The sequence below is a fragment of the Triturus cristatus genome, chromosome 12 (genome assembly GCF_964204655.1).
Source record: "Triturus cristatus chromosome 12, aTriCri1.1, whole genome shotgun sequence".
NCBI lineage: Eukaryota > Metazoa > Chordata > Amphibia > Caudata > Salamandridae > Triturus > Triturus cristatus.
The window spans coordinates 49,671,052-49,685,163 of NC_140595.1; the positions used below are offsets into that span (position 1 = coordinate 49,671,052).

At 43.6% G+C, this 14,112-nt stretch overlaps 1 protein-coding gene across 1 annotated transcript in view; it reads left to right on the top strand.

Annotated features, from left to right (window-relative positions):
• The first annotated feature begins 1,328 nt into the window (after positions 1–1,328).
• The window catches only part of LOC146772413 (uncharacterized), an 83,682-nt gene continuing 70,898 nt past the window's right edge, over positions 1,329–14,112 (top strand). Inside the window, exons 1-2 of the mRNA XM_085636996.1 lie at positions 1,329–1,343; positions 1,419–1,584. Coding sequence (XP_085493122.1) covers positions 1,329–1,343; positions 1,419–1,584 — 181 coding nt within the window. The remainder of the gene's footprint in view (positions 1,344–1,418; positions 1,585–14,112) is intronic.

The window sequence follows — 14,112 nt, forward strand, 5'->3', positions numbered from 1 at the left end:
TCATACCCTACATTTCGAATACATGCAGTACCATGAATTGAGATGGTTAGAGCAAGGTGCAACTGTAGTTAAGAATGTGATTTCTTGCAGGCACTTTAGGATAGGGAGAAGAGATTTATCAAGGGAGGCTATGATAGGAATATATTAACTCTGCAATGATTAAGGCTAAGAGATTGGATCATAACATGACTCTTTGCACTAATAAAAAGAAGAAATATAATTTGAATAAAGCTAAAATGATTAACAATTACAATAAAGTAATACATTTTAGAAAGTTCTACAGAGCCATTGGCACTTGCTTACTATTGACAGATTACTGAAGGACCATGTATCCATGCAACCTAGTGTTACTTATTGAAGAGGGAGGATTCTTAAAAGTTTACACAGGCATCCTAGATCAGTTGAACATAATAGATGGAATACACGATTCACTCCCTTATCTGAAGTGTTTTATAAATGTGGACATTGTAGTGTATGCAAATTGGCCATGGATGAAAAGAGAAGCTTTTGTTATGGTGAACGCAAATTTTTGATTAAGAATATAACTTTTAGTCCAAGATTTGTGGTATATGTACTAGTAGGTAAGTGCAATAACATTTACGTAGGCAGTAATATTAGACCACTACAGGAAAGAATTGGTAAATACTTTAGGGCCTTCTACCAGTGTAATGTTAAGTAGCGCATGCATTGGAATGTGCAGTGTCAGGATTCACTATCTGCTTGCAGGAACGTCAGAGGCATGAAGCAATATCCACTACTTCCCCAAACCACCTATCGCACCCAACAAATGTCAAAGTGCCAATGGTACTCCAGGGAAGAAGGGAAACACAACAAGGAACAGGGTGAAGATCCCTCGTCGATACTCTCTATGGCACATGACCCGTCAGGACGAAGAACATGACTATAAAACAAACAACAAACAGATAAATGTAACTAAGGACTTGTATACAAAATTCGTACTGTGTGTCTCCTCTTTATTCTCCTAGTGAACTATCCTCTTACCTTGCTCTAAAATAAAAAGGCTTGATTCAATGTTTCCCTTTCTTCTTGGACTTATGGGTAAAACTTCTATAGAATTCTGAAATCAACAACAAAAGAAAATGCTAAAATACTCTGTGTATGAGAAAAGAAAGACAGGAAAGATGTCTGTAATATAATTAAGACCCACCTTCTAGTGCGTCTTGCTTGGATGTTAAAGCCTTATGTAAGAAAAATATATGGAACCTTAACTTCAGGTTTCTCCTTTCTTTTGTGTCTTAGGTTTTCACAAATAAAAGAAAAGGAAAGAAAAAAGGGACGGATCCCACAGTGCCAGGACAAACTGAGGTATGTGCTATCATAGTGCAATAATGGACAAAAAGCAGCGCAGAGCGCTGTTACCGTAATGACTTTGCGTCTTTCTTTGTTTTACATTGCAGGTATTGAAAATCCACCCGGAAGAAGTCCACTACAGCCCCACCAGGACCGCCATTAGGGGCAACTGCTGGAAGCACCGAGTGAGGAGAGTGCCTACGCGAGGAGGAAGACGCCGTCAAGAAGGCTCTAAGCCTAACTGCAATCTCCGCCACTGGAACGCCGATTCAGGTAAGCTACGCGGGCGACATCTGGGGAAGAAAGTCCGTGATCGGACGCTACTCAGAGCTCAGAGGACAACAGAAGAAACGGCGGGTTCAGGAACCTAAGGTGAGTAGAAGTAGAAACGCTGAGGTCTTCCGAAGAGCGCGAAGCGTCAGCAGTCGCTGGAGGTCAGGCTTTAACACACACCTAACCTCCCTCCGCGCATGCGCTCGAGCAACGGCGGCCATCTTTGTAGTTTAGAGGGACCGGTAGTCCTGACATGCAGCACAAGAGGAATATTTGCAATTTCTTGTTTCATGTAATAGATCAAGGGTTTAACGTTCCCCCAGTCATGTAACCGTGATCTTAAACTCAAACATTGTGATGCAAGTGGATCATGAAACTGAATGCAGTAGAGAACGGGTTAAATATAGACCATGAATTACAGTATTTTTTAAGGAACTGAAATACAATGTATAATTTTAGGTAATGTTACAAGTTGCATCATGATATGGAATGTGTTAGTAATTAGGCAATTAAAATTAACAAGTTTCCCAGAAATTAAATAGATGTTATATGATGTAGCACAATTGTTTAATTACCTCTCCATTGATAGCATATTACTGTATTACCAGTTTGACAAGAGCCTTTGCTCAAGACTTTTACTTGATAATATATATGGAGTTAGAACGCACCAATTTTATTCAGGGTTGACAGTGTGAGGAAGGACAAGTATCACATCGGGCATGTGATATTGGAAAGCATAGATGCCCAATTGAATGGGTTCCGGCATACATTTACTTGGTGGTAGGCTAATACGTGAATATTTAAACAGTGAACATTGGGAGTTAAGTTGATATTAGTAAACCTCTAAACACTTGCATACTTGTGAATGTGCAGATATCAATTATTGGATAAGCTCAGCTTTTATTAATTTACGATATGTACTCAGTGTTTAGGATGTCCTTTTACTTATGTAATGATGGCAGCCAGCTTGATGTGCCGTAGAATTGTCTGTCATTTATGATTACTTACTATTAACGGTGGAGCAATAGGGTGCCATTAGTACAGGCGAATGATCACATTTAATATTTTCACTAATTTTGGAGTATTTGTGTTTATCAAACTTGTAGATAAATTAAATATTGCAAGAATTCCAGTATTACCACCATGTTTATGACATTTATTTTGGAGGGTCGTAAGATCGTTTGATGAGTTAAGATGGCCACCAGTCTTATATAGTGTAGAATTCTTTGCTGTTTATGCTGATCGAGTATTATAGATTGAGCAATATGGCGCCTAATCAGTACGGTGAATTATTAAACTTTAGTACAATGCTTCTGAGAGATTTGTGTGTCCACAGAAGCTGTCAATGTTGATAATGAAATACAGTATAACCCGTGTTTCTTAAGTACTTTGCTCATAAAGCAAAATGGCAATGTTAAATAACAGGAGTGGTGGAGCATGGCATAATGTTAATGCAGGGAATACTGATATTGGTTTGGTTACTATACGGATGTATAGTATAATATTGGACAGGTGATGTGACTTATAGGTTATTTTAATAGGGGTTGTGGGTATTAGGTACGTGTTGGGTTTATATGTGTATATATCATTTTTAGGCTCTTGAAATACACTTTATAATATACCATTGGTTTTGGGATATAACCCGGAATTTGTAAGTGTGAATTCTTTCATATAGTACAATTGTATTGAGTTTCTTTTACTATAATTTAAGGGCACTCATGCTTATAGGTGTGAATTCTTATTTAGATTCTTTTGTAGTGAAGATTTACTTTGGAGGTATGTTTCACATTTGCTGTATGATACATTCCTTATGTGGGTGCTACTTGGGGATTTTCACTGGTTTTTAAACTTGGTGGTAAAGAGGGAATTTGTCATAATTGGGTGCAATGATGAATTGTTTTATATTATGTATGAAATGGTTTAATACTCTATTTTGATGTATGTAACTGAGGCACGATTTGAAACAGATTTTTACAAAGTATGTATGGGGTTCCCTTACAAGATTTTCTATTTTTTTGGGCTCACTAATCTTGAAGAGGCATTGAAGCACTTTCTGACGAGTAGCACGCTACTCCCGAACCCAAAATGGATTAGTGGTGGATTAGTATATTAAAATATAAGTTGAGTCTGTTAATTAGATTGAACAGGATAAAGGAGGGCTAGGGGAGGGAAGAGTCTAGAAAGTGTTGTTTGGGATATCATAGTAGTAACATTAGGTTTGGTATGAGTCAAAGGAAGGATTGAGGAGGGAAGAGTCTTGAAAGTGTTATTTGGGAGATCATAGTAGTAACATGCAATTCGGGTTGACTCAAAGGAGTGATAGATGAGTCTAGAAAGGTTGTCAAGGAGATCATAGTTATACAATAAGGTTTGGGATAAGTCAGAGAGGGGTGGTAGAGGATATCTTGAAAGAGTATAGGATGAGACAGAGTACTGAATTGGTGAGAGTTGGAGGATTGTTTCTACAGTAGGAATAAAAATATAGAAACATAACTACATAGAAAGGTATACAGGTATATGGAAACAATAAAGAGGTATATAGTTGTATTATATAAAGTCCCATATGTACATGTAACACCGACTTTCAAGTTTTGCTGTACTTAAACTAATTTATTTAAGTATTTGTATTATTTATATATTTTTCCCAATATTTCAGTAGTGAAGCATGTATAGGTACAATTATTATGATCATATATACACATTGTGATGGATAAAAAATAAAACAGAGACCCATAAGTAAATAATCAAATAACTTCTATGTAAACTAGCCAGTGACCAATATACATGTTAAGACTAAAATAATATATAGAGATATATATTTTAATCATAAGTAATATTTACCATAAGTAATATATACATTTTTTAAACAGTCCTCCGCGGGGCTGCAACCGCAGGGACCGCCAGGGGCGGCCAAAGGGGCTAGCTGCTGCAGGCATATGGTGTATACTTGTGTCTTGCATATGGTAATCATGTAGGAAAGAGACAACTCTTGAGTAGTCTTCTGAAGGTAAGAAAGTTATTTGTGGATCTTATGTTTGGGGGTACTACATTTCATAGTTTGACTTCTTAACCAGAGAAAGATGTACCACCTATGGTTTTTTTCTTATATGTTGGGGTTTCGAGGCATGGTGCCAATCAGGAGCAGAGGTTCCTTTGTTATATGTGTTAGGTGATTTTATTCCTGATGGAAAGCAGTTCTGTTCCATGGATTGCTTTGGGGGTGAAGCAAAATAGCTTGAAGGTGGATCTTCTGGCAGCCAGTAACCAATGTAGTGCCTTTGAGGTAAGGGAGATGTGTGCTTGTGGCTTTACATGTAGGAGCAGTCTGGCTGCAGAGTTCAAAAGTCGTTGATAAAGACGATCTGTGATAGAGGCCATTGGCATAATCAAGTTCAGACAGTACAAGAGAGACAGTAGCTTTGACCTTTTGTGGAAATCTTAGGTGGGGGAAGATGCGTGATCTTGCTAACTTACCCGCTTGGGTATTGATTGATAGCTTGGAGTCCATGATAATGACGATTCTTATAGGTTTACTGAATAAAGAATCGAGATTTTATAAAAGACAAGGAGGCTAGCATTGTGCATAACCTTTTATAACTCCTTCTGAGCAGCAACACCACTTAAAAGCTCCCAGAATGGAACTTAATAACATCCCAATTAAAAAGAATGTTCAAACACATAAAGTCCCTGCGTCCTTCATTTTCTTCCTCTTTTGTTCGTCTTCTTAACACCTTCGAAACATATCGACTGGAACCATCGAAAATTATTTACTAATCAGTAAAGTAAACAAACAATCACAAATGAAACCATCCCAGACAAAAAGTAAAGAATTCAAAAACTCAATTCCTCCTAAAACAGTTCAAACAATCAAAACTTATACATCCTTAAAAAGTAAAACAAATTACTACCCACACAACCCAGAGGGCAGGGTGGGCGGGATAATGCTAGCCTCCTTGTCTTTAATAAAATCTCGATTCTTTATTCAGTAAACCTATAAGAATCGTCATTTTATGGCAAGATAGGAGGCTAGCATTATGCATGTTTAAAGCTTCTTTAAAACACATTTTGAAACATGATCAACATCTCTAAAATAAAATGTCCTAAAAGTTTCTGCCGAAGACCAATCCGCAGCCTTCATGATATCCTCTAATCTACCTCCTAACATACAAATATTACTCCCCATCGCGCCCCTCGGTCGGTGTGCAGTAAACTTAGACATATCTACACCTGCCTCTTTCATAGTCGCCTTTACCCACCTAGTGCTAGTTGCGTTACTTACCGGTTTAAACAGTTTTACATAAGAAATCAATAACTGATCCACATCATCACTTCTCTCATCCATCATCCGTGACTCATACTCCTTAATACAACGGACCACACAAAGCTTAGATGCAACATCAAACCTAGGGTAAAAAATTGACCCAGACATAGATTTAGCTCTTTAACAGATCTCAAACAACACACCATCTGATTGAAACAAACATCTAGACACCTCCAAAGCCTTGACATCCGAAACCCTTCTAAAAGAAATCAAACAAAGAAGTGTAGACAACTCCCTTACCTCTAGATACCTATTTTCTGGCCAATTCTGAAAAAGCTTAAAAAACAAATAAACATCCCATTGTACTTAGACACAGGAGGTCTCTTTAAACGTTTACCCTTCATGACCCTACACACCAAAGGACTCTTCCCTACCGACACTCCCTGCACCAAACAATGCCCAGCCGTTACAGCTAATCTATAGCAATTCACAGTCCTGTACGACATACCTTTCTCATATAAATTTGCTAAAACATTTGCTACCTCCACATCAACCGCCTTCACCGGATCCAGATCCCTTTCCAAGCACCAACTCCCCAAGAACTTCTGTACCTTTTCTTTGTCCCTGGAGCCCAAGACTCATTGAGCAAAATTGAAGCTGTCTCCGAAAGTCCTGATATTCCTCCCGTATACCTGATATCCTCCAGACAAGAAAGTTGAGTGAACCCACCTCTACCAGCGGATGCTCCATCCCTTCAACTTCTATCAATAGTCCCCTGGCCACCTCTAACAAACAAGGTTCCTCTACTGCTAACTCCATCACCATTGGAAACCGGGGCTGACATTTCCAAAATGGAGTCACCAAAACCAGACAACAACCCTGTCTCCTCACATGCACCAACACCCTCTGGATCATTAAAAAAGGAGGAAAGACAAAACCCTTCAACTCCATCCAATCCTGCAAAAATGCATCTATTGCTATTGCCCCTGGATCTGGCCTCCAACTCACATACCTTGGCAACTGAAAGGTCAGACGTGAAGCAAAGAGATCTATTTACAAAGGGCCAAACAACTTCACAATCTTCTTAAAAGCTCCCTCGTTCAGCATCTAATCGCTGTAATCCACAATATTTCCTGAATACCAATCTGCATCCACATTCAACTTCCCTGGCAAATACTCCGCCTTCAAAAGTATTTTGTGCTCCATGCAAAATTCCCATTTATCCTTCACCACATTCGCCAATCTCCTTGACCTGCTTCCTCCCAGCTTGTTCGCATAAGTTACCGCTGTTACATTGTCCATACGCAAAAGAACCGACTTCCCAACCAATTCCTTGTGAAAACTCAGCAATGCTAGCACACCTGCTTGCATTTCCAAGCAATTTATATGTCACAAACTCTACTCCAATGTCCAAGCTCCCCCTGTCATTGTTGTCAAGCAAGATGCTCCCCAACCTGAATTGCTTGCATCGCTCTCTAAAGCAACATCCGGTTGTTTCCCAAAAATCGCCTTCCATTCCATGCCTCCAAGTTTTCCATCCACCAAATCAATTCCTCTTTTGCCTCCCTGTTCAAAAGAACCATGTCTCCGTACCTAAAGCCTTCTACCAACCTCTGTCTCCTCAGACACCAAAGAGACCTGTAGTGAAGAGGACCTGGGAAAACTGCTTGAATTGAAGAAGACAAAAGTCCTATCACTCGTGCCAAATCCCTTAGCTTTACAGAATCCTTTTTTGACATCGAAAAAAACTCCTTCTTGATTTTCTTTACCTTCTTTTCTGGCAAACGCAAAAAACACATTCCTTTGTGTCCACTACAAATCCTAAAAACTCCATACTCTGTGATGGAATCATCACTGACTTCTCCATGTTTACCACAAAACCCACACTCTCCAATAAATTCCTCATCATCTTCAATTCCTCCAAAAGTAAATCCACATCCTGATTCATCAATAAAATATTGTCCAGATAAATTATCAATCTCATTCCTCTTTCTCTCAGATAACCTACCACCGCTCGCATCACCTTTGTGAAACACCAAGGTGCTGCTGAAAAACTGAATGGCAGACATTGGAACTGAAATAACTGAGTCTTCAATCTGAACTGTAGAAACACCTGACTCTCTTTCGCCATTGGAATGGTGAAATAAGCATCCTTTAAATCTATCTTCACCATCCAATCTAAATCTTGTAATAAATCTCTCAGACAATGAATCCCCTCCATTTTAAAGTGCCTGTATTTTACAAACTGATTTAAATTTCATAGATTTATAACCGGACTCCAACCCTTGTCGTTCTTCTCCACTACGGATAAGGTACTCACAAACCTTCTTTCACCTTCTACTCGAATAGTTGCACTTTTCTGTATCATCTGATTTACTTCCTCTTGAATAACCTGTAAATCTTCTTGAAACACCAACTCTTTTGGTTCCACCAATTGAACCGACACTGACTCAAATTCTGTCATATAACCTGCTATAGTTTGCAGCACCCAAGCGTCTGCGGTTATACTTTGCCACTTTTCTCTGAAAAATGTCAACCTTCCTCCCAGCTTTAAAGGGATAAAACCAAAAGTACTCTTCATACTCACCTTGTCCTTGACCACTGGTTTGTCCCCTTGAGCGTACTCCCCTTCTTCCTTGACTCCTCCCTCTTTGAGAGTACAAAGGGGTACTGTTTGCCTGTCATCTGTAACCACTGAATCCTTGATAAGTGGTGTTATTGTACTGGGCTCTGAATCCTGCTCGGTCAGTAGTTTGCCCTCTCCTACCGGCCCTTCCATAAACACCACTACTCTGAAAGACTCTAAGCATAGCATACAGGGCTTTATCCAGACTCGTAAAAGTCTTAACACATTTTGTTAGAGATCTTACTAGCCCATCTCCAAATAATAAACCTTTTGCGTTTTCTGTTGACTCTCTCTTAGCCAGGTCCATCAACTTGGGATCAATTCTCATTAACAGAGTCCTGCGTCTCTCTGTTGATAATCCTACGTTGGCATTTTCCAAAAAGCACATCGCTCTCTGACACCAGCCTCTCAATAGCAAAAGATCACCTGTGAACCCTTTAAATATGCCTCTTCTACATAATCAAAGATTCTTGCTAAAGGGCCCAAAACATCCAGTAACTTGTCCTGGCATAACTTCAGTGACTTCTCTAGACCCTTCCTTGGATCCTTTCCCATTTAAACATATAAGTAATCAGATCCGGATCTAAGTTAGGTTTCAGAGTCACCTTTTATTCAATAACGGGTCTTGAACACTCAGCCCGCATCAGATTTTGCTCCTCTCTTTCCAAAGGCTTTCTCAACCTCATCCTAATGTAGTGAGACACATGCTCCATGGGCCACCAGTCCTTACCCCTTTGTGGGGTGCCGTATCTCACTTGGTTCATATAATTTCTCCCCAAAAGAACTCTATTTGTAGACTTGACCTCCTGATCACCTTTCTCGTTCTCATAGTCGTCCTTGTACTCTAATTCGAGCACATATTCATCCTAATTCACACTTGACAGTGTCTCATGATCCTCAAAACCATTTCCAGGTGATTCAGCATGCTGCTGACTCTTCCTTGTGCTGCCAAGGACACCACAATTCTGCGAGGTGCTTGGGCCCCCTTTATTCTTATCACTCCTTTCCAAGTGCCTTTTCTTTTTAAGGCATTGACTTCCAGAACCTCTGTTCTCAATGCCTTCATCTGATATTAAAAAATACCCTTCCTCTTCCAAAATCCTCCTATCCCTTTTTCCTAAAATCTGTTTAAAAGTCTCCTCAACTACTGATTTCACTTCCTCACACACCATCTTCCTCAATGTATCCTTATTTCCTTCCATTCTGTGACGGGGAAGAGGGTTACGCCACAACAGCAGGATACCCGTGGGACTCACCACCTTCTCTTCCCCTACAGCCAGCGGCGGACCACAGCGCTGCGGAGTGGTATTCCTTTCCCACACAGGACTGGACACTGGAACAGGGACAGGGCTCCTTTAACGAGGCCTTCCACTTGGACGAAACCCCGCCCACCGAGGACGTCATCGTAGAGGGGCGGATAAAGGCTGCGGATACCCGGAAGACGACGGACGGCGTTTCCCAGGAGGACGAAGGAGAGACCAAGCCTAGGAGTACGAGCAGACCGGAGAGAGATCGAGGAAGCGAAGGACGGGACGACTGGAGCAGAGAGCCGAGCAGGGAAGACCGCTGCAAGCCAGGAGGCCACCGACCCCTCGAGTCGCCCCGCCACGTTCCCACGGGAGGAGCGTGGCTTGAGCAGGTACGGGGGAAAGTAGCGGGCTGGGTGGGACGGAAGCCGCCGCCGTTACTATAAAGTACCCGTTGTATGCAGCCTCAACCCCCTTCCCTCACTTGACACCCTGTCCACTGCACTTGCCGACCGGTAAAAGCGCACTCGAGCACTCGGTGTCCCTCACTCCCGGTCCCTTAATACCAACAGAGCAGGACGTTGTCCTAATCCGTGATTTTCCTTGTTCTTTTATTTACGGTTGCCGTTGTCACTGCGGCGAGGTCACCGGATCCATCCAGGGGGTGTGGAGCGAGACAAGGGAAAACCGGAGAAGCATTTCCCCACCAGAAGTCTGGAGGCGTCGGGGACAAAACCATCTGACTCTCCCTTGTCCATAGCTACTAGAAGGACATTGCGACAAAAGAGAACATTGTCAAAAATAAAGCCGTCTTTGCATCGACCTAGCCTGGTTGTCGACTCTGTCCCTATCACCCCGCCACAACTGGTGTCAGAAGTGGGATCTCCAACACGGTCCGTCTGTAGTACTGAGATGGACGCACTTATTCAACATCTCATCAAGGGACAAGAGAAGTTAGAATGGGCGGTGCAGAGGCAGATGACGTCGGCCCAAGCCGATCGGGAACAATTCCAAACCACCATTACGGCACAAATCGAGAGCCTGCAAAAATCCGGCACTGTCACGGTGGCCCCTACCCCCTTGGAGAACAGACCCCTGAACGTTCAAAACCCGTCAGGGATCGCGCTGCAGAAATATGCAGCGGGGGACGATCCGGACGTCTTCCTCATGAACTTTGAGAGGGCTGCTAGGGCCTTGGGCTGGCCCGAGGAAAAATGGCCTTTCTTTCTGGCCCCCCTGTTATCAGGCGAGGCGCAATTCGCCTACCAAGTGGCTAACCCCATGGGAATCACACCGTACCCGGCGATCAAGGAAGTCATATTGGATCACCTAGGGCTAGATGGGGAGGCATATCGACTAAGGTTCAGGAAGGAACGGGGCATACCGGGAGAAAACCCCAAGACCCTCTTCTTTCGCTTGAAGATGGCAGCAGATAAATGGCTCCGACCGGCCTCTAGTACAAAGGAGGAAGTCATGAATAGAATATATTTGGAGCAGTTCATGGAAGCGCTACCATATGCTACCCAGCGATGGCTGAAACAGCACCCCGGCCTTACACCAGAACAAGCCATCGAAATGGCGGCCAATTATGCACGAGCCCAACCAAAAACCCTAGGGTGGGACACAGAGAAGAACTCAAAGGGCCAACCGTCAGTAAAACCAGAACGAAGAGGGAAGCCTACTCCCGAACCTACCCGACTTCGACCTAGGATGGAGGGACCCCCAATACGTGGGCCCCAGTGCTTCGACTGTGGTGAATGGGGCCATATTGCAAGACTCTGTCCTCGGAAAAGACCAGTAGAAGAGCCCATGGAGGTCGGGTATCTACCCAGGACTGTACTCTACTCAGCAGAAATGGGAGCGTCTTACTATGTGAGTGTAAGGATGAACGGTTTGACGGTACAGGCCCTATTAGATTCGGGGTGCAGACAATCAGTGATACGTAAGAGACTCGTGCTTCCAAAACAGTACATAGTAGGGGCAAAGGTCCAGATAAGATGTGTACACGGGGATATAAAGCCCTACCCCCTCGCCCAAGTGACCCTGACCCCCCTTGGTAAAGAACCCTATACCGTAAGACTGGGGGTGGTGGATTCCCTTCCTGAGGATGTGATACTGGGGGTGGATAATCCAGAGTTCCTAGCTCTATTTAAGCGGTCTTTGTCCCTCCCCCCTTCATGCAAGTCCGAGCCTGTAGCTGCGCTCACCTCGGCGGAACCGTGGGTATTAGACCGCAGTTTCCGCTTTGCACAGGCTAGTGATCCTACACTAGGTAACGCTTGGGAAAGTGCCCATGTCACCCAGGATCAGGAAACCCCGAGGTTCCCTAGGTTTTGGATCCACAACAATCTTCTATATAGGGAGGGAGTGGAGGGAGGAGACTCTCAGTTGTTAGTGCCAGTTTCATTCCGGGAGCAAGTGCTCTTCTTTGCACATACACACCTCACAGCAGGACATAGTGGGAAGGAAAAAACCACCGAGAGTATTCTGCGGCATTTCTACTGGCCAGGCATCTACAGAGACGTACAAGAGTACTGCAGAAAATGTGACATATGTCAAAGACAGAACACACACCGGCCACCTGCGGCGCCGCTGCAACCCTTACCAACCATCGGACGGCCTTTTGAGAGGGTCGGTATGGACCTGATCGGACCGTTACCCAAGTCGTCGAGAGGCCACCTATACGCTCTTGTCATCGTGGACTATGCAACACGGTTTGTTGAGGCTTTTCCGCTAAGAACACCGACAACGGCACATATAGCCGAAAAATTCGTCGAGCTCTGTTCCAGAGTTGGTTTTCAGAAAGAGGTTTTAACCGACCAGGGGACACCCTTCACGTCTAAACTGATGAGGGAGGTCTGTAAAACTCTGAACATCCACCACCTGCGTACGTCAGTGTACCACCCCCAAACCGATGGTTTGGTGGAGAGGTACAATCAGACATTGAAAACCACTCTGAAGAAGATGCTCTCGACGGAAGGAGGCGATTGGGATCGGCTGTTGCCCCTGGCTCTCTACGTCCTACGGTCCCAGAAACAGAGCAGTTTAGGCTGTTCGGCGTTCGAGCTGTTATACGGGAGACATCCAAGATCCTTATTGGAGATCACGAAAGAGGCGTGGGAGAATGAAGAGGCGCAAGAACAGCTGTCCATGCTAGAATATACCCAGAAGCTCCGGTCCAAACTGGGAAAACTGCAAAATCTGGTGTGTTCCAATTTAGAACAAACAAGAGAAAAACAGAAGAAATACTATGATAGAGGGACCAGACTCCGAAGATTGAACAGAGGAGACTGGGCGCTTCTACTGCTCCCGCCCATTGCCTGTAAAGGTAAATCTGAATGGAAGGGACCTTATGAGGTGGTAGATGTCATAGGAGACACGACTTACCGCCTGAAGATGACACCCACCAAAGTACAGTCGTACCACATCAACCTACTAAAAAAGTGGATCGGGCCCCCACCCAAGAGAGTGAACTTACTCATTCCCACCTCAAACACAGAAACGTCAACTTTGAAGAAGTTGGTTATCAACGAAGAGCTCACGCCACAACAAAAAGAGGAGCTAGAGAACACGCTAGTACCCTACGAGGAGATATTTTCGGATCTACCCGGAAAAACGACGCTGGTGGAACACAGCATAGAGACCCACCCAGGAAAACGGGTAAAACAAAAGCCTTACCGAATACCAGCTGCCCGTAGAGAAGCCATAAAAAAAGAAGTGGAAGACATGCTGCGGTTAGGAGTCATCCGGCCTTCCAAAAGCGATTGGGCATCGCCCATTGTAATGGTCCCCAAGCCGGATGGGTCAAGAAGGTTCTGTATGGACTTTCGGGCCCTGAACGCTATCTCCTCTTTCGACGCCTATCCTATTCCAAGAGTGGACGAGCTGATCGAGAAACTGGGGGAAGCGGTGTACATAACCACATTGGACCTAACAAAGGGGTACTGGCAGGTACCCCTCCGAGAGGAGGACAGGAAGAAAACGGCCTTCATAACGGATGAAGGGCTGTTCGAATTTACGGTGCTGCCTTTCGGACTCCATGGGGCTCCAGCAACATTTCAACGCCTGATGAACACCATACTACAGCCCTACCAACGATTTAGTTCAGCTTACCTGGATGACATAGTCATCTACAGCAAAACGTGGTCCGATCACTTGACTCACCTGCATACCATCCTCTCGGCGTTACAACGGGCGGGTTTACATGTTAACGCAAAGAAGTCACGAGCCGCATATCACCGAGTGAATTATTTGGGTTTTGTATTGGGGGACGGGTCCATCACTCCACAAAGCAATAAGGTGAGGGCTATTGAGGGAACCCCCTTTCCCACTTCCAAAAGAGAATTAAGGGCGTTTCTCGGTCTGATAGGGTACTACCGCAGGTTCATCCCCAG